This window comes from Physcomitrium patens, chromosome 1 (genome assembly GCF_059467195.1).
Source record: "Physcomitrium patens ecotype Gransden chromosome 1, ASM5946719v1, whole genome shotgun sequence".
Classification (NCBI taxonomy): domain Eukaryota; kingdom Viridiplantae; phylum Streptophyta; class Bryopsida; order Funariales; family Funariaceae; genus Physcomitrium; species Physcomitrium patens.
In genome coordinates this window covers 5,865,678-5,880,534 of record NC_143410.1, presented here as the reverse complement: position 1 = coordinate 5,880,534, position 14,857 = coordinate 5,865,678, and the positions used below count along the sequence as shown (strand labels likewise).

At 36.4% G+C, this 14,857-nt stretch overlaps 1 protein-coding gene across 4 annotated transcripts; it reads right to left on the bottom strand.

Annotated features, from left to right (window-relative positions):
• Positions 1–1,573: 1,573 nt before the first annotated feature.
• On the bottom strand, positions 1,574–9,092 carry LOC112285713 (putative histone-arginine methyltransferase CARM1). 4 transcript variants are annotated; one of them, XM_073532444.1, is made up of 16 exons: positions 8,851–9,092; positions 7,829–8,138; positions 7,282–7,353; positions 6,738–6,831; positions 6,370–6,513; positions 5,634–5,741; positions 5,146–5,240; positions 4,805–4,874; positions 4,295–4,391; positions 3,970–4,024; positions 3,571–3,654; positions 3,253–3,330; positions 2,943–3,046; positions 2,546–2,718; positions 2,240–2,376; positions 1,574–2,127 (listed from the first exon to the last, which is right to left on the bottom strand). In XM_073532444.1, exons 2-16 carry the CDS (start codon positions 8,075–8,077, stop codon positions 1,945–1,947), a joined length of 1,743 nt encoding a protein of 580 aa, XP_073388545.1. In that variant the 5' UTR covers positions 8,078–8,138; positions 8,851–9,092; the 3' UTR covers positions 1,574–1,944. The 4 variants fall into 4 exon arrangements, with proteins under 4 accessions (XP_073388545.1, XP_073388549.1, XP_073388556.1 ...); XM_073532448.2 differs by having other exon boundaries at positions 8,714–8,993; XM_073532455.2 differs by having other exon boundaries at positions 8,734–8,856.
• Between the last annotated feature and the right edge of the window lie 5,765 nt (positions 9,093–14,857).

Below are 14,857 nucleotides of genomic sequence, written 5' to 3'. Positions count from 1 at the left end.
ACATCAAGCTTAACTATCAAACTGAAATTGGTTGATCTTAGTCTCATCACTAAAAATCACCTTATATCAATCATAGACAGTCCAATCTTAATGAAGTTGACCAAATTCTAACTTGCAATGCACATTCTCGGTTGTGAGGAATAACTTCTTTTGTTTCTCTAATAATCCAAGACTTGAATTATGCAGCACATGAAGTTAATTGTCTTGGTGTTCACTACTACATTCAAGTATTCAATCAAAATATTCCTCATGTCTACATTATTATCTAGTCCATCAACTATAATGGATACCAATTTCAGGTTAACAATTGAAAGATGATAGTAAGCTTAGTGCACATCTCATCCAATACTCTTCAAGATATGGCTTCCTAAAACTTGTTGCTTTGCTAATTGATTCAGTTTTGAAAGTCAATGTATGTGTATCAAGTCTCTTAGGAACAATAATCTATAGTTCTTAGAATTGCCCTCAAAGTTAGATAGATTTAGAATTAGACAATATTTGTTTTGATAAACTAACTACTAATCCAAGATACTTGATGCCTTAGAAAGCATGTTACATTGAAACAAACCTTAACGACAATATTTCTAATAAATTCAAATGATTCCAAATGAGATGAATTCTACTTTGAGACTTGTGTCTTTGGACAATACAAGTATAATGCAATGCCTTATCATTCTATAGTAAGACATGAAATGACCGACAAACTAGAAAAATCATACAATCAAATAGTATTTATTTTGGTTGGATGCATTGAAACTAATCATAAAAAATAAAATAATAAAAAAATAAGACAATAGCACATCCTTTTTGTATGGACAAAAAAAATTATGGATAATCTCTAAGTTTTTAAGGAAATTAAACAATTTGTTGGAATTAAAGAATTCTACAAAGTGGTCTCATAATTTAGGTTAAATAAACCTTTTGTATTTAAGAGGTTTATTTGTATGAGTCAAATAAACCTTTTGTACAAAACAATCACATTTTTATTCATGAAAAGAAGTTCAAGAAGTCTTAAAAATTAGGATTAAAATAAATTACATCAAGTCATAAGTTGACATGGTGTTTGTCTTACTTTATTGTGAAATTGTTTAGTGAATTGACCTAAGAGTTGTAGTTAGCTTCAGGCATGTAGTAAAGTCTAGTTTTTTTCAAACGAAATGGTACTATAAACCCTGAAACTCTAACACTTTGATATCACACCCTCGACTCCAGGATCTGGTGAGGATAATCCATTGTGGGAATCTGGGTTAGGGAGAAGTTTCCTGAGCTAACGAGGTACTTGTGGTGCTTTCTAGACTTCCCTCGCTGATCCTGCTCTGGAAAACATCAGTGAATTGTCGAGTTACCTGTGTTGTTGCCAGCTGCTGAAATCCGAAATACCCATTTGAGTATCACTAACATGTGGATTCATCATATGTTTCAGAATTCCAATGTTACTATTGCCAGACAAGAAATCAGTACAAACTGGAGTTCAATTTATATATACTATTTGGTTCTACTAGAGTTGCAAGATTTAGCTTGGCACTAGCAAATTGATTCTTATTACAATGTATATCCCATTTACCGCGTGGTAGAGAGTCAATCCAATTCAATCCCATACTATGTTTCATGTGTGTAAAAAGTGCCTAAAGTGGCGAGGTCATTCAACTTAAGGTCACTTTCAATCAACATCAAAGCTACATCCAGCTTTTCTTTCCCTAGTATTTCAATGAACTCGATCAGAAGCAGAATGCATTGTAGTACCTCCCTTGCTAAACAGCCACATATCAATAAACTCACTCTACAAGTGATTCCTCAACAATCTGACTTGAGATAATGACGCACAGAGAATAAAGCTTCTACATCATCATTCAATGAGGAGCCTAATCCAACAAGACGTGTTTCTGATAATTGATCAGAATCCGAAGGGCAGGAGATTCCACAATGATTAATCATGATTTGTAGTTAAGAGGACCAAAAATTCTGCTGTTGATACTGTTGAAGTTGTTGTGGATTGTGTTGAGGAAGTTGTAACCCATTCGATACTACAAACTGTTGAGATTGAAGATCTTGGTTGACATCTTCATTGTCTGCGGAAAATGGTTGCTGCATCATGACTACGCCTTGCGGGGCAGGAAGTTCTTCAACCTACGTGGCAAAAATATGTTCAAAAGTGGACACAACAGCAATGAAATATGCAGTAATTACTCTGGTGGCTGACAGGATATTAAACTTTTTACTGAGGCAGCCAAGAAGTAACCTGCTGCTGTTGCTCTTGTTGAGACCATGCGAATGCTGGGGACTGCGTCATACGATAGTATGGCTCTTTCAAGTCCAGCTTCGCTGTGGAGGTTTGAAGCGTTCCAACACGGTTCGAGCCTGGTATAATTGAGGACGCTGCACAAGGTCATTCGGAAGTTAGCGACGCAATCCCCACTCAAAAATAGAATGATAATAAGATGAGAGTACGCATTGAATCTGGTAAGTAGAACTTATTGAGCAGAGATATGCAGGGCATTCAACTGTACGAAGAGCACGTATGGGCGTTCATTGAGACGAGAGCTACCTGACATAGTGAGGTGAATGGTGTAGCTTTGAGAACTATGTGCAATCAAATGAAGACGACCAGTAATAGGTTGGCCAGCCAGCACATAAAGTGGTTGTGAAAGTACGCATCGAATCTGATACCAATGTGTCGTGGGAGATCCAGGAGCCGTTGTTAACCATCTCTGAACAGTACTGTAATTGAATTGAGAAATTAATACGCATGTCAAAGAAACAAGTTTTCAAGGGAACTAGAGTACGTGTTAGATAGAGACAAATATCTTTTGATTTCCTAGTCGAGGTGTTTAAGCTGCAGCCACAGGCAAACGACAGATTATTCTCATGAGGGCTATTCCACTTAGGTGACCATTTTGTTGGAACTAGAAATACTAATCCAATCAACATCAGATAGATTTTACCTGCCATCAAACAGAACATCAAACCAACATGCCAAGCCGTGTACTCGCGCAGCAACTGATGACTTGAACTCCAGCGGAATATCAATCTCGTAAAGATCCTCCTCCTATCAAATACCAATCTCTTTATCAGCATGAATCATCTCTAAACACTATCAGCAATCGAGGTCTTCTCTTCACTATGTATCTAAGTTGAGATAGCCACGGCATAGTAATAATAATGAGCTCATACTGTAAGCATCACTAGCAGATGCTCGTCACTGAGAGTCCTCATCACAATAATACTAGAGTGAGTGAGCTAAAATGTGAGTACCTTTGCAGTTAGGAAGTCAATATTGTGCATGATAGGCTGTGCAATCAATAATCTTGGATCAAACGCATCTACCACAGGCTGCACAAACAAATATGAGATTAAAGTATGTACAAGCAAATTTCACAGAAAAGACAAGTACGTTCCCGATCTTCTTTAGGACGTACCATCAGACTTTACTAGCCAAGGCCTTGTGATGCTCCTGGATCAAAGCAGAAAAAAGGTGGAGATGGTGAGAAATATGAGAAGGCAAAATAGTTATGGACACCCTCAAGAACACGACTTCCATATAGACTCTATGGATGCTCGAGATATGCGAACCTGCGAGAAATACCCCTGGAAAGCAGTGTCACGCAACGGAGTGAGATCCACTCCATAGTAGCTTTGCTGCTGCCAAAACAAGGCCTGCAAATCACAAGTTAAATTTAAGAACAGTCCTCGTAAAATCATCAAGAAATTTGTTCGCACAGAAAGCTTTAAATTTCGGAGTTATTTCAGTACACATAATACACCTTCGGAACCTAAAAATCTATGGATCCTATCTCTAAGGTGAAATTATCAAATATCTTCTTGACTCATTCCAGCTCCCCAAATTTAATAAACCTACAAAGATCGAACATTTGAGAAAACACTGTCATTATCCATCTCTATCCCAGAAAATATGCAAAACCCATAGGATACAGAACCCAAGCGCCACTGATCCAACAACCAGAAAAATACCTTATTTGCAATTTCGCCATATAGATATTCGTCGCTGAAGGGAGCCATGTGTATCCTACCAACAGCGTCAGAAAATTAGAATAAGACTAGCAGAATCTGGGATGCATTACCTATTTATTATCATCTTGTACAAGATACGAAAAGTAAGTGAAAAACTCTGAATACCCTAGACAAACATGCGAAAATGAAGTGAAGTAAATCAAGTAACTAAAAACTTCAGGAGAGCAGATGACTAATTTCATTTGTAATGGTCTACCTTTTTAAAGTGACAATCAACACAAAACAGACTGGAGAAAGCATACATACAGCTAAGAGCACTACTCACCTTCCTCTGGAGGGAAACATTTTGCCATTTGGCACTAGGAATCGATCACGAGCAATTATGTATGATTCTAGCATCCGTTCATTCACCAACAAAGTCCCTGCACAAAGACATCCGAAGACGTTATCAATATCACGCATGGATGCCGTTAACAAGGTAGCCAGCACGTAAATATGCATACCCAATTATCAAATATATAGTTCATCTAAAAAGAAAAGAGTCACAATGATAATAGAATAAGTCGATTGCGTAAACTAACGAACTAGTTCATAGCAAACGTGTGCTCCCCGAAGGTAGCCCAGCTAGCTACTTAATTCCTTAACACTTCATACCAGAAACAACTCTGCAAGGCTTAATTGTAAAAAACACGTAATGAAAAACTGAAGAAAATTGGACAGGATGCTCACTCCTACTCTTCAACTTTCAGAGCCCTATAGTACTATGACTTTGTTAGTGACAAGATCCCTCAGTTCAATGTAATAAGCTTAAAGAGTACCAAAGTTAAGCCCTCACCCATAGGTTCTGAGATTAGAATGTCTGCTTTCTCTGGGAGCTCAACCTCCTCAACTTTGCCATGGATAACCTGCAAGAAGATCAAACCACTCAACCCTACTACACAAGTTGCGATCTACACTGCAAAATCAATGATTCTAATAAGTTGAATGCAAAACCCCATCAATCAGCAGTAACTATCACGTGACTGCCTCAAATCTCATAAGATAACCCCAAAAAAAGAAGGGACACACTTACTCACTGATTCACAAAAACAAGACTAACCGGGAGACAGAAAACGATTAAAAGAAAAAGGAAAGGTTGCACAGTGCTACGAAAAAGTGTTGAATTTCAAATCGTACAGTAATGCGTTGGCTCAGAGGATGGTTCCCAGCAATAAGTTTGCGCGCATATTCTGCCATAGCTGAAGCCTCCACAGCATAAACATGCTTCGCACCTGCCTGTGTAGCACCACAATAAGTGCCAAAGGAAAAGGTGAGACGCATTTTGCACACACACACACACAACCTATTTACACACACACACACAACCTATTTACACACACACACACACACATATATATATATATATATATATATAAACGAGAGAGAGAGTAACGTTGATCCGACAAACATATTGGTTCATGACAGCACAAAAGACGAACATAGTTGATATTGCACCCTCTACAACAAGACATTGCTAACAAAGTTAAACACGAAGATGTTCGGTAATCCATACATGCATTTAACGTACTCATAGAGTGTTTTCTAACTAAAACTTTTTGACAAAAAATAACTTGTGAACCTGCCTCCCTGATGGAAAGATGCTAGAAGCAGTGGAAAGCTGGTACTTGCCTGAGCCGCAAAAAGTGACAGAATCCCGCTGCCAGCTCCAACATCAACCACAATTTTACCTTCAAAGTCTGCATGATTTTCTATAACAGCTGCGTAGTATGTACCTACTCGCCGATTTCAATAAAAAACGATAGGAAGGTCAGAGAATACGTAATACATGAGATAGAAGTCTGATAGTTAATAGTCATGTTAATAGAACTTAATAACCATGCATAAACAAAATTTCCAGATGGTGTGCTGTAGATCATGTATGAATGATTAGATCTAGTAAAACCACCTCCAATATAATGAGTACATTCGAAATAATTTCTCTCCTAAACGAGCATGTTAATCAAATATTCAAAAACACCACTTGGTTTCGTTAAGATCATTTGTTCCAGGATTCGTTTAAAATATGAAACTTCGAGAACATTCAGATATTGGAAATTTTAAGCACATTGATTTGCGGCTTTCTTCAAATATTATACTTTTGAGAATTAAAGAAGAAATTTGGCATGGTCACGATCAATTATTTATCAAAGATATGTACGCAGAGACTCTGAGAATCCATCCTACACTGAGCTTGGGAAATTGGAACAAGTATTCTTCAAGTTTTGGATGGACGGAGAGAGAATGACCCTTGTAGATAATAGATTCCTTGGAGTCTCTTCGTCACATGGATGCAGTAACCTAGTAGGGTTCAAGTAAACAAAATAATTTTCAAAAAATAAATGCATACAGACCTGAACCCACCTGTTCGGACATAGTCCTGCATCATATTTTGTTGATGTAACAACTGTCCATAATAATGAAAGTACATTTTAGCGGACGATGACTCAATCTTTCTTTCGAATTTGTTCTCAGTCGATATGCTCATGGTGCCAGAATCCACAGTCTCTGCACAATATGGAAAATTTGTATCAAATGTTAAGCTACAAATATATAGACAATGGTGATTTATCCACAGAACATCAGTGACAATTTTACAAGTCGACTAAGACCAGACTGTTCAACCTTTTAGAGGACGAGAACGAAAGGCCCATCAGAACAACCCCAACCGTGGATCCGGGCATTTTCGCTCAATATGCAACCATGTGACAAGCTGGGTAAGTAGAGAGTACCTAGCTTTGTAGCATTGTTCCTGTGTTCTTGAATCGCGGAGTGAAATTCATCATTCTCTTTCTGCAAACCGAATTGTAATCCAAAGGCTAGCATCTGCATCAAAACCAAAAAGACTACGGGTTTCAACATATTCTACCGAAATCGCATGAATAGTGAACCTTTTCGGAGGCGGAAAGCTGTTTGTTGGTGGGAATAGGAAACCAGTATTTATTCGAGGCAACTAAACTCCGTATTACCATGCAAAGAACAACACTCACGACATGTCTCGGCACAGCTAGTTGACAATTCAAAGCCTATTGTAGAGTTCTAAAGTATAACAGGTCAAATCTAGTGAACTCTAATTCTTCTGAGTTCACTATAAATAGCAGGACTTCTCTTTCAGTATTAATCCATAACCTGCAGTGAAGTATGAAGGTAACAAGAGATAACTGAATTTGAAACAAGATCCATACTCAAACCATACTGAAAAGATTTAATCAAATGATTAAAGTGAGGAAGCTGCAATCGAACACCGTATTCGAAATGACCACAGTGCAATCATACCTTGGAAGGTCCGTCGGTATCCTCTGAGTCATTAACAGTCCACATCTGAAGCTTCGGCCCTGCTTTCATGACCTAAGAATACACGGCCAGTCAGCAACATAAACCACTATCTCAAACTTGCTTGCTGAAGTAAGCATAACACCAGTCAGTACCATAATCCTCTGATGTCAAAGACGATGGGTTTTTTCTAAAGAAAAAGTGAGGGTCTATGAATTGAGCATACAATCGTTTCTTCTGACATCCATTAACTAATGCCGGGTCAACATATTCCTCTCGAAATACATTGCCTTAACCTGTCTCTAGACAACCAAGAAGTAGCTGACCAATCAGAAATATTTTGCTGCACAAACCGAGATAACGGCGCTAGAACGGGTGTTGGAAGGAACGAGAAAATATACAAAGTGTTAAGCGCTACTTGTATCAAGTCATGAGCATGTTCAAAGCTCTACTGGACTGCCGCACCCAAAACAAAACAAATGCATACTTCAAATCACAAAATTTTATTTCAAGTAGTAAAATCATCAGCAGGTAGTACAGTTGGACCCACCTGCGACAAATGCAAATAGCACCTTGTGAAGAGCTCCACCTTCTCGACCTCAGCTCCTGGTGGCGGAATCCGAGAAAATTCCACAAATGACCCATGTCGATCCATCTTCAGGACTGCGGAAACAGAAATAGGTCGTCCAAAGGTTGGCCAAACCTCCGACGTCCCATCAATTACCATCTCCGTCAAGGGAAACACAGACATGCCATTAAACGCCCTGGCTGGTGGTGAGTCGGAGCTAGAGTCTTCCATACTTGTTAAAACCCTGTCAATGCTTTCTCTACCCCAAAAAAACTTCCTCACGATCTAGCACCTAGGCACACCCAACACAGTGTTAAGTATCCCCGTTATTCTCCACTTCGCGGGCTTCACCCTCGATTCCATGTCCAACTACAACCACCAAACCCTTAGCCCTAAAATACTACATCGACGCCTACCCAGCCAAGACAGACCACGGAACTACCAATGCCACACCTCACATTCTTCAATTCCGCATCGTGCATTTATTCTTCTCCGTCACCTAAATCACTTCCTCCATAGTGAACACACATGGGCAACCTAATCTACACCGAGAACAATCTTACAAATATTGCCATTATCGTTATATATATATATATATATATATATATATATATCACTCAAGCACTATCATATCACAAAAATCCACATCACTCCCCACTACAGTCATGACAATGCTCCTCACCCTAGCTACACTCCTCACACGGCTACATGTCCCTCGATCCATTCCTTGAAGCCTCAATCCTCTTCCGCAACACATCATCCTCAACCTCACTCGCCAACCTCATAAAAAAAACTCCCCAAAAAACCCACACCAAGCACCACAACTCAGAGACCAACACCAACTACAACCGCTAAGAGTCATCTGACCTCAAAAACTCTCACTCTACCTCTCAGACCTCACAATCCTTTTCGGCACTTGGTCGGCTTCAAAAATCCCCGAGGCATCTCATTTCACAACCATACGAAGCAAGACCAGGCTCATCAGACAGCCGCCATAGCCATACCCTTTCCGATCGGTGAGTGAGAAGCTTGGGGTAGTCGTAGTCGTCGTCGTCGTCGAGAAAGCTGGTGGGAGAGTAGAAAGGCTAGATTGCACAGACGAGGCGTAGATTGAAGACGCCGATCGAAGTGTGGGAGGGTGGAGGGGGAGGGCGTAGCTTTGAAAAGTGCAACTTGTCTTGGAGTGTCAGATAGGAAAAAGCGCTACACCTTGGGAAAGGATTATCTAGGAATTTTCAAGATGGATAACAAGCATTCTAGAAAGGCCTGGATATTTCACACATCGATGGATGTAAGCATATGAGACAGCCACGAATCTTACGAATTTGCGGATTCGACATCCGATGATTCCCGAACTTTAGATGCGAATCCATCTGACGGTCAAAGCACTCGTCACCAAAGCATAGATGTTCGTGCCCACTTGGTTCGTATGTACGCATATGTATGTATTCGTTTCCATGAACTGATGTGTCCAATGTGTGTTCCCCACACGCCACTATACACCCATCAGCACACTTCGACCGAATAGAATGCTTGTTTGAACTTTGAAAATCATGGTAGATGCTCCTTTATTTGCACACAATGCTACAGTACGTCCAGGAAATACTACAGTATTACAGATACGGGCTTCGTATGGTATACAGGTGATGCACCACTGAGAATCTGACCAGGACAGGAAGATACCGCGTTGTCCTGGACCCTACCACGGCTCAAATATCTAAACCAGTGAGAGTGGCACCCCATCAGCATTCCGCGTTCCCACGAGACGACCCCAAAAGTGCTATTCCGAATCGTCGATGACTATGCGATGTGGCGAGACCCTAGACATTTCTGAGGCTCGGATCCGACCACGCCTGTCGCCCCCCACTGAACTTAGCATCTGGACTTTAAAGTTGCTTGCGCAACTTCACTTCTGCGTTGATTTAAATTTTTCTTTAAAGGAAGTTCTGCTCCCCCGCAAAGATCTGAAGTTGGGACGGGTACGGAAACTCGTGCTGAATCTCTTTTTGAAATCGGCCACGTCAGCTCTTCCCTACACATGGAATTAATCTGACTGGATGTGATTCTCCCATCCAAGTGAAATGAAACGAAGCCAAAGAAAGCAGTAGAAGTACTGGCTGAGAAGTCCTAGCGGGGGGATGGGACTTCTTCCAATGAGGGATTGAGCTAAGGGGGATCCACGTCACGCAAATTTATGTACACCCTGGCGGGCTGTTTTCGCCACGTGGCGAATTAGTAACGACCTTTGGAGCAGATATTTATGGAGATATTTGCCCAATCATTTGTCTGGTGAATCATGAGGAAGAACATTCTGGAGCTTTCTGCGATTGCACTGACCAACGTCGCTGGAAGCCCTCCCTTCTGTCCTGTGTCATGGAATTTTTCATTCATCCACCCCGTGTGGAACCACTCTGTCCACTTTTCGTTTCTCCGCCTGGTTCCTTATTTGCAAGGCACACGCATCCATCTTAATTTTCACCCTGAAATGTGGTTATTTTGAACAGGGAGATGAGTTATGGGATTACGTAAGTACACGTTAGAATTAAATTAAAATTAGAAAAATTAAAAATTACACCTTTTTCCTCTTCTTTTTGTAAAACATGAATGAAGACCACTCCTCAAATATTTAATAATATGCAACTATGGCTGACTGTACTCTTCTTCTATTTTAATGGATAAGATTTTTAAATTGTTATGTAATTATGGGGAAACGTGTAAAACTACCTTTTAGGTGATGTTATACATCTTATTTTTTGTCCCACACTCAACAACAACAATGGTGTTTGAAGGTGAATACTTTCCTACTGCCAAATATAGTAATTTTTAAAAATAGATTGAAAATTGTACGAAATTAATAGCTTGTACCTCCAACAAGATTTAAAACCACCACACCAAAATGATCAATGTATACAGATCATTTTGCAAACAACGGTACCATGTGAATAGCCAAGTCAAATCATCAACCACCAATGGATTTCTCTTCAAACATCACTTCAACCATAGTGAAAATTCTCTACAGGATAATCTCTGGTTTATCACTTGTCGTATTGCTACAACTTTCTGGGTACAGGTGTCCTTTCTTATCCAATGATTTGGAAGAAGAAAGATAAGCACATCCTCTTGAGTGTTGTAGATATTGGATCTTGATTTGATGAAGGAATAGGTTGTAAAAAGCACTGCCTCTCCAGCATGATTTATCTCTAACTCTGATCAACAGCAATGTTGGGAGATTGCACTGTTGCACATGAGAGATAAAATGAGGTTGAGATCACTAATCTGAGCAAATGAAATGTCTTCTGCTAGCCTGAAGGACGAGCCTGAGAATGTTGTGAGCATTGTTTTTACCTCTATCAGAGGCTGTATTTTGTAGTTACTTCATCATATCTAAGTTCAGACTGAAACTTTTACTTTTAATTTAATTCTAATTTCATGATACAAGAGAGAAGGTTGTAGTTTTTGGCAACACATCAATTGCAGCACTTGTCACAATACTAACTTTGAAGAATTAGTAACTTCCACAACCACAAAGTGAATTGAATGACCACCATCATACAATCATTTTCACATCCTTGAACCAACAGGAAGAGTACAAGACAAAGAAATCACACTATGGCAATTCAATAATCTGCAGCACTTGATAATCCTAAATGTGCCAAATATCAAATCTTTCAGCACTCTCATGGTCCAAAAGTTGGCAACTTTGAGGCAAGGAAGATAGTTGTTCTTATTTTGAGCACCACAAACATGAATTTGACCTTGCCAATGGCCAAACTACGTAAGTTGGAAGGTGCCAACAATTTCTCAATACAAAAGGTAAAAATGCACATACTTCTTATGAGATGCAAAGTTTGATATGTTGTTTTTGTTGCAAGACACTTTGTTGCACACCATAATCAAAATGGTCAAAGATATTCATTTGATGAGTACCACAACATTACAACATGAACAACATGATAAATATAAGGTGCTATCCATGTTGATAATATTTGTAAAAGACAATATTATCTACTACATTGCCAACATTGATGATCCAATACAACTATGGCAATTTTTACATGATCTATTTGACAACAAAAATGTGGCACAAATGATGCTATTATTTAATCAATTGCATTCTACCACAATGGATAAAACAAGCTTAGTCACAAACTTCATCCAAAAGATTAGTGAAATCACAATATAATTATAATCAATTAGAAAAGAAGGATATAAATTGAGACTTGTTAATATTACATTAAATGGTTTATTCCAAGCATATGATAGTCTTGTCTAAGGTCTTATTGTCTTAGACAAATTCTCCAACTTTGAGAAGCTTATAAAGAAGACTCTTATTAAAGAATCAAGATGTTTAAGCTAAAGAATACATCATAATGAGACACTATTTTTTTGAAATAGCAAAGAATTATTTTTTGAAAGAAGATACAATACAAAAGATGTATAAAGAAATCGATTAACATATTTCGATTTAAGATACTCTTTTGAATTAATTAAAAAATCTATTAAGAAAAATGAAAGGTGTAATAATTACAAGTAGTGGGATCATTAAGCATACAAATGCACTTGCTTCCATTAACCAGGATAAAGAATAAATCCATAAAAAAATATAGAAATAGTAGAAAAGAAACCAAAATCAAAAAAATATATATATGTAAGAGAAAAGTGAACAATTCTTTTTTGATATTGCAATACTAGCCATGAACTTAAAAGAGAGAGATAATTTTTGGTACCTTGATAGTACAACATCAATACATGTTATTAGAAATGACACATTTTTGAAAGCTTATAATTATATCCCATATCACCAAGATAAAATCAATTGACAACCACTAGCATCTTATAGCTAGAGAAAGATCTATTACATTTACATATAAAGAAAAGAATCATTAAATCTAAAATATTTTTCACATAAATGAAGTAAAAAAAAAACTTGATATTTATAGGTATAATAGCAAACTATGGATGTAATTTTTTTAAAAAAATATATATTAAATAATAAAAAAAATTATCTCTTATTACTATAGCTAAGAATATTAATGACAATAAGTGTTATAGACATACATATTTACTCTAATAGTTGTTTAGACAATATGAATATGTAGAAGTAAATAAAAATAGATTAATTTCATAATATTTTTAGAAAAGCTTCCTAGAACTTCCATAGATGTGGTTTTATTTTTATACATGTCAATAAGTGATTAATAGATTAGAAACTTGGCCAACAAGTTAGCCACGTGTTGCATGTATTGGTAGCTTGTGATACAAGCTAACAATGTGGCATACACATGCGGAAGTTGTTTTACAAGTTAAAATATGTGTCTCACAAATTGGACACGTATTAGAGGTTCTATAGAACATCGCCACGTAGCTCTTAGATAGATAGTATATATAGATACAAGAGTAAAGCCTTCTTCAATCTTCCTAATTCTTTTCTTAGTTTTAGTCTAATTTCAAGGATTTTTAGTTTTCTTATCTTTTGGAAATAGCCATTGTAGTTTCTTTTGAATATATATATATATATATATATATATATATATTTTTAATCTTTCTTTTAGAAAAATATTACTTATTTATTTGCCTTCATTGAATTTTTTTCCTTGATAAATTGATAAGTTTATACTTACAATATCAAAGCATTGTCTCTTATTCATTAAGAATGTTTTTTTTTTTATTATTATTTTTTTTATAATAAGGCATAAGTGTATTAGAAGTTGCAAATTATGTACTTTTAAATTGATATTATTCTTAAAATTTCTATTGTTTCCTAGCTATCTCTTCTATTTATCTAAAGAAATATTAAACATTTTCTTTTCTATTGTGTAATGATAGAAGAGCTTGCTGAAATGAAGAGTGCAATAGCCCAAATGTAAGAGCAATTGAGGATATTAATACTTGCTAATCATCAATTCAATTTATTACTACAAAGAGCAATAGATTGCTAAAAAGTGAAGATATAGAGATGATTCAAGCTTCTTCAACATCTATATCAAATCATGCTATTTTTTTACAATCAAATATCATTCAAGCATTAGAAAACAGAAAAAAAATCTTATTTGATAATTTTAATGGCATAAGATCAAAATCTCAAGGAATCATCAATCAAGTACAAGTACTGATTGAACTTTAATCTCAAAGCTATCTAATTTCAAGATCATCAGTTAAGTTTATTAATATACTTCTTTCAAATTCTCCTGTATTATGATGCAACCATAAAATGAGAAATATGATTATCAAAGACAATAATATGTGAAAAAATGAATTTGTCCAATTAAAATAGGGACCATGTGGCTAAAACCTTATACAACACCTAGTAAAGGTTCTATTCTTTCCTTAAAAATCTCTCAATGTTTTAAAATAGATATAAATTTAGGTCCTAAATATCACAAAGCTACTATCTTTTTAGATTCAAGAGCCTTAATTTTTTTCTTAGATAAAGAGTTTATTAAAAGATATAGCATATCTTTAGTGAAAAAAAAAAAATCTATTCATATACAAGTCATGGATGGTTGTCTATTGTCTTTTAAAAATATTACTCATAAAATGCTTCTTACAGAATTAGCAATTAATTATTACATTAAATTTTTAATATTTAATATCATTAAAACTCTTTTTAATTTATTTATTTTAGGTTAATTATAGCTATAAAAATATAATCTTCAAATAAATTAGATTTCTTGTAGTTTTGATATTTTTAAGAATATAACTAAAATTATTGTTAATCAAATAAAAAATCATAAGTTTAATGCAACCAAATTCATATTTGTAGGTACAAGAGTTTTTTTCCATACTAAAAAAAAAAAGATCACCTTATATTATTCATGCCATAAGGTTTATGCAATAGTATTTCAAATGGTGAAAAGTTTCCAAGCGGCATTCCAAGCTAATATCAAGATATTAAAGATGTTTTTGAGAAGAAGAATGCAAATATTTTTTTGGAACATTGTCTCTATGGTTATTCAATTGACCTTCAAAAAAGAGCTCAACTACGATTTGGAGTAATCTAAAATTTATTAT

Coding starts and splice junctions, on each gene's coding strand:
- LOC112285713 (XM_073532444.1), bottom strand. CDS start 8,077: ATGGAAGACTCTAGCTCCGACTCACCACCAGCCAGGGCGTTTAATGGC. Junction 5,742..6,369: donor GCAGGACTATGTCCGAACAG/GTGGGTTCAGGT, acceptor ATCGGCGAGTAG/GTACATACTACGCAGCTGTT. Junction 3,331..3,570: donor TCCAGGGGTATTTCTCGCAG/GTTCGCATATCT, acceptor TTGTTTGTGCAG/CCTGTGGTAGATGCGTTTGA.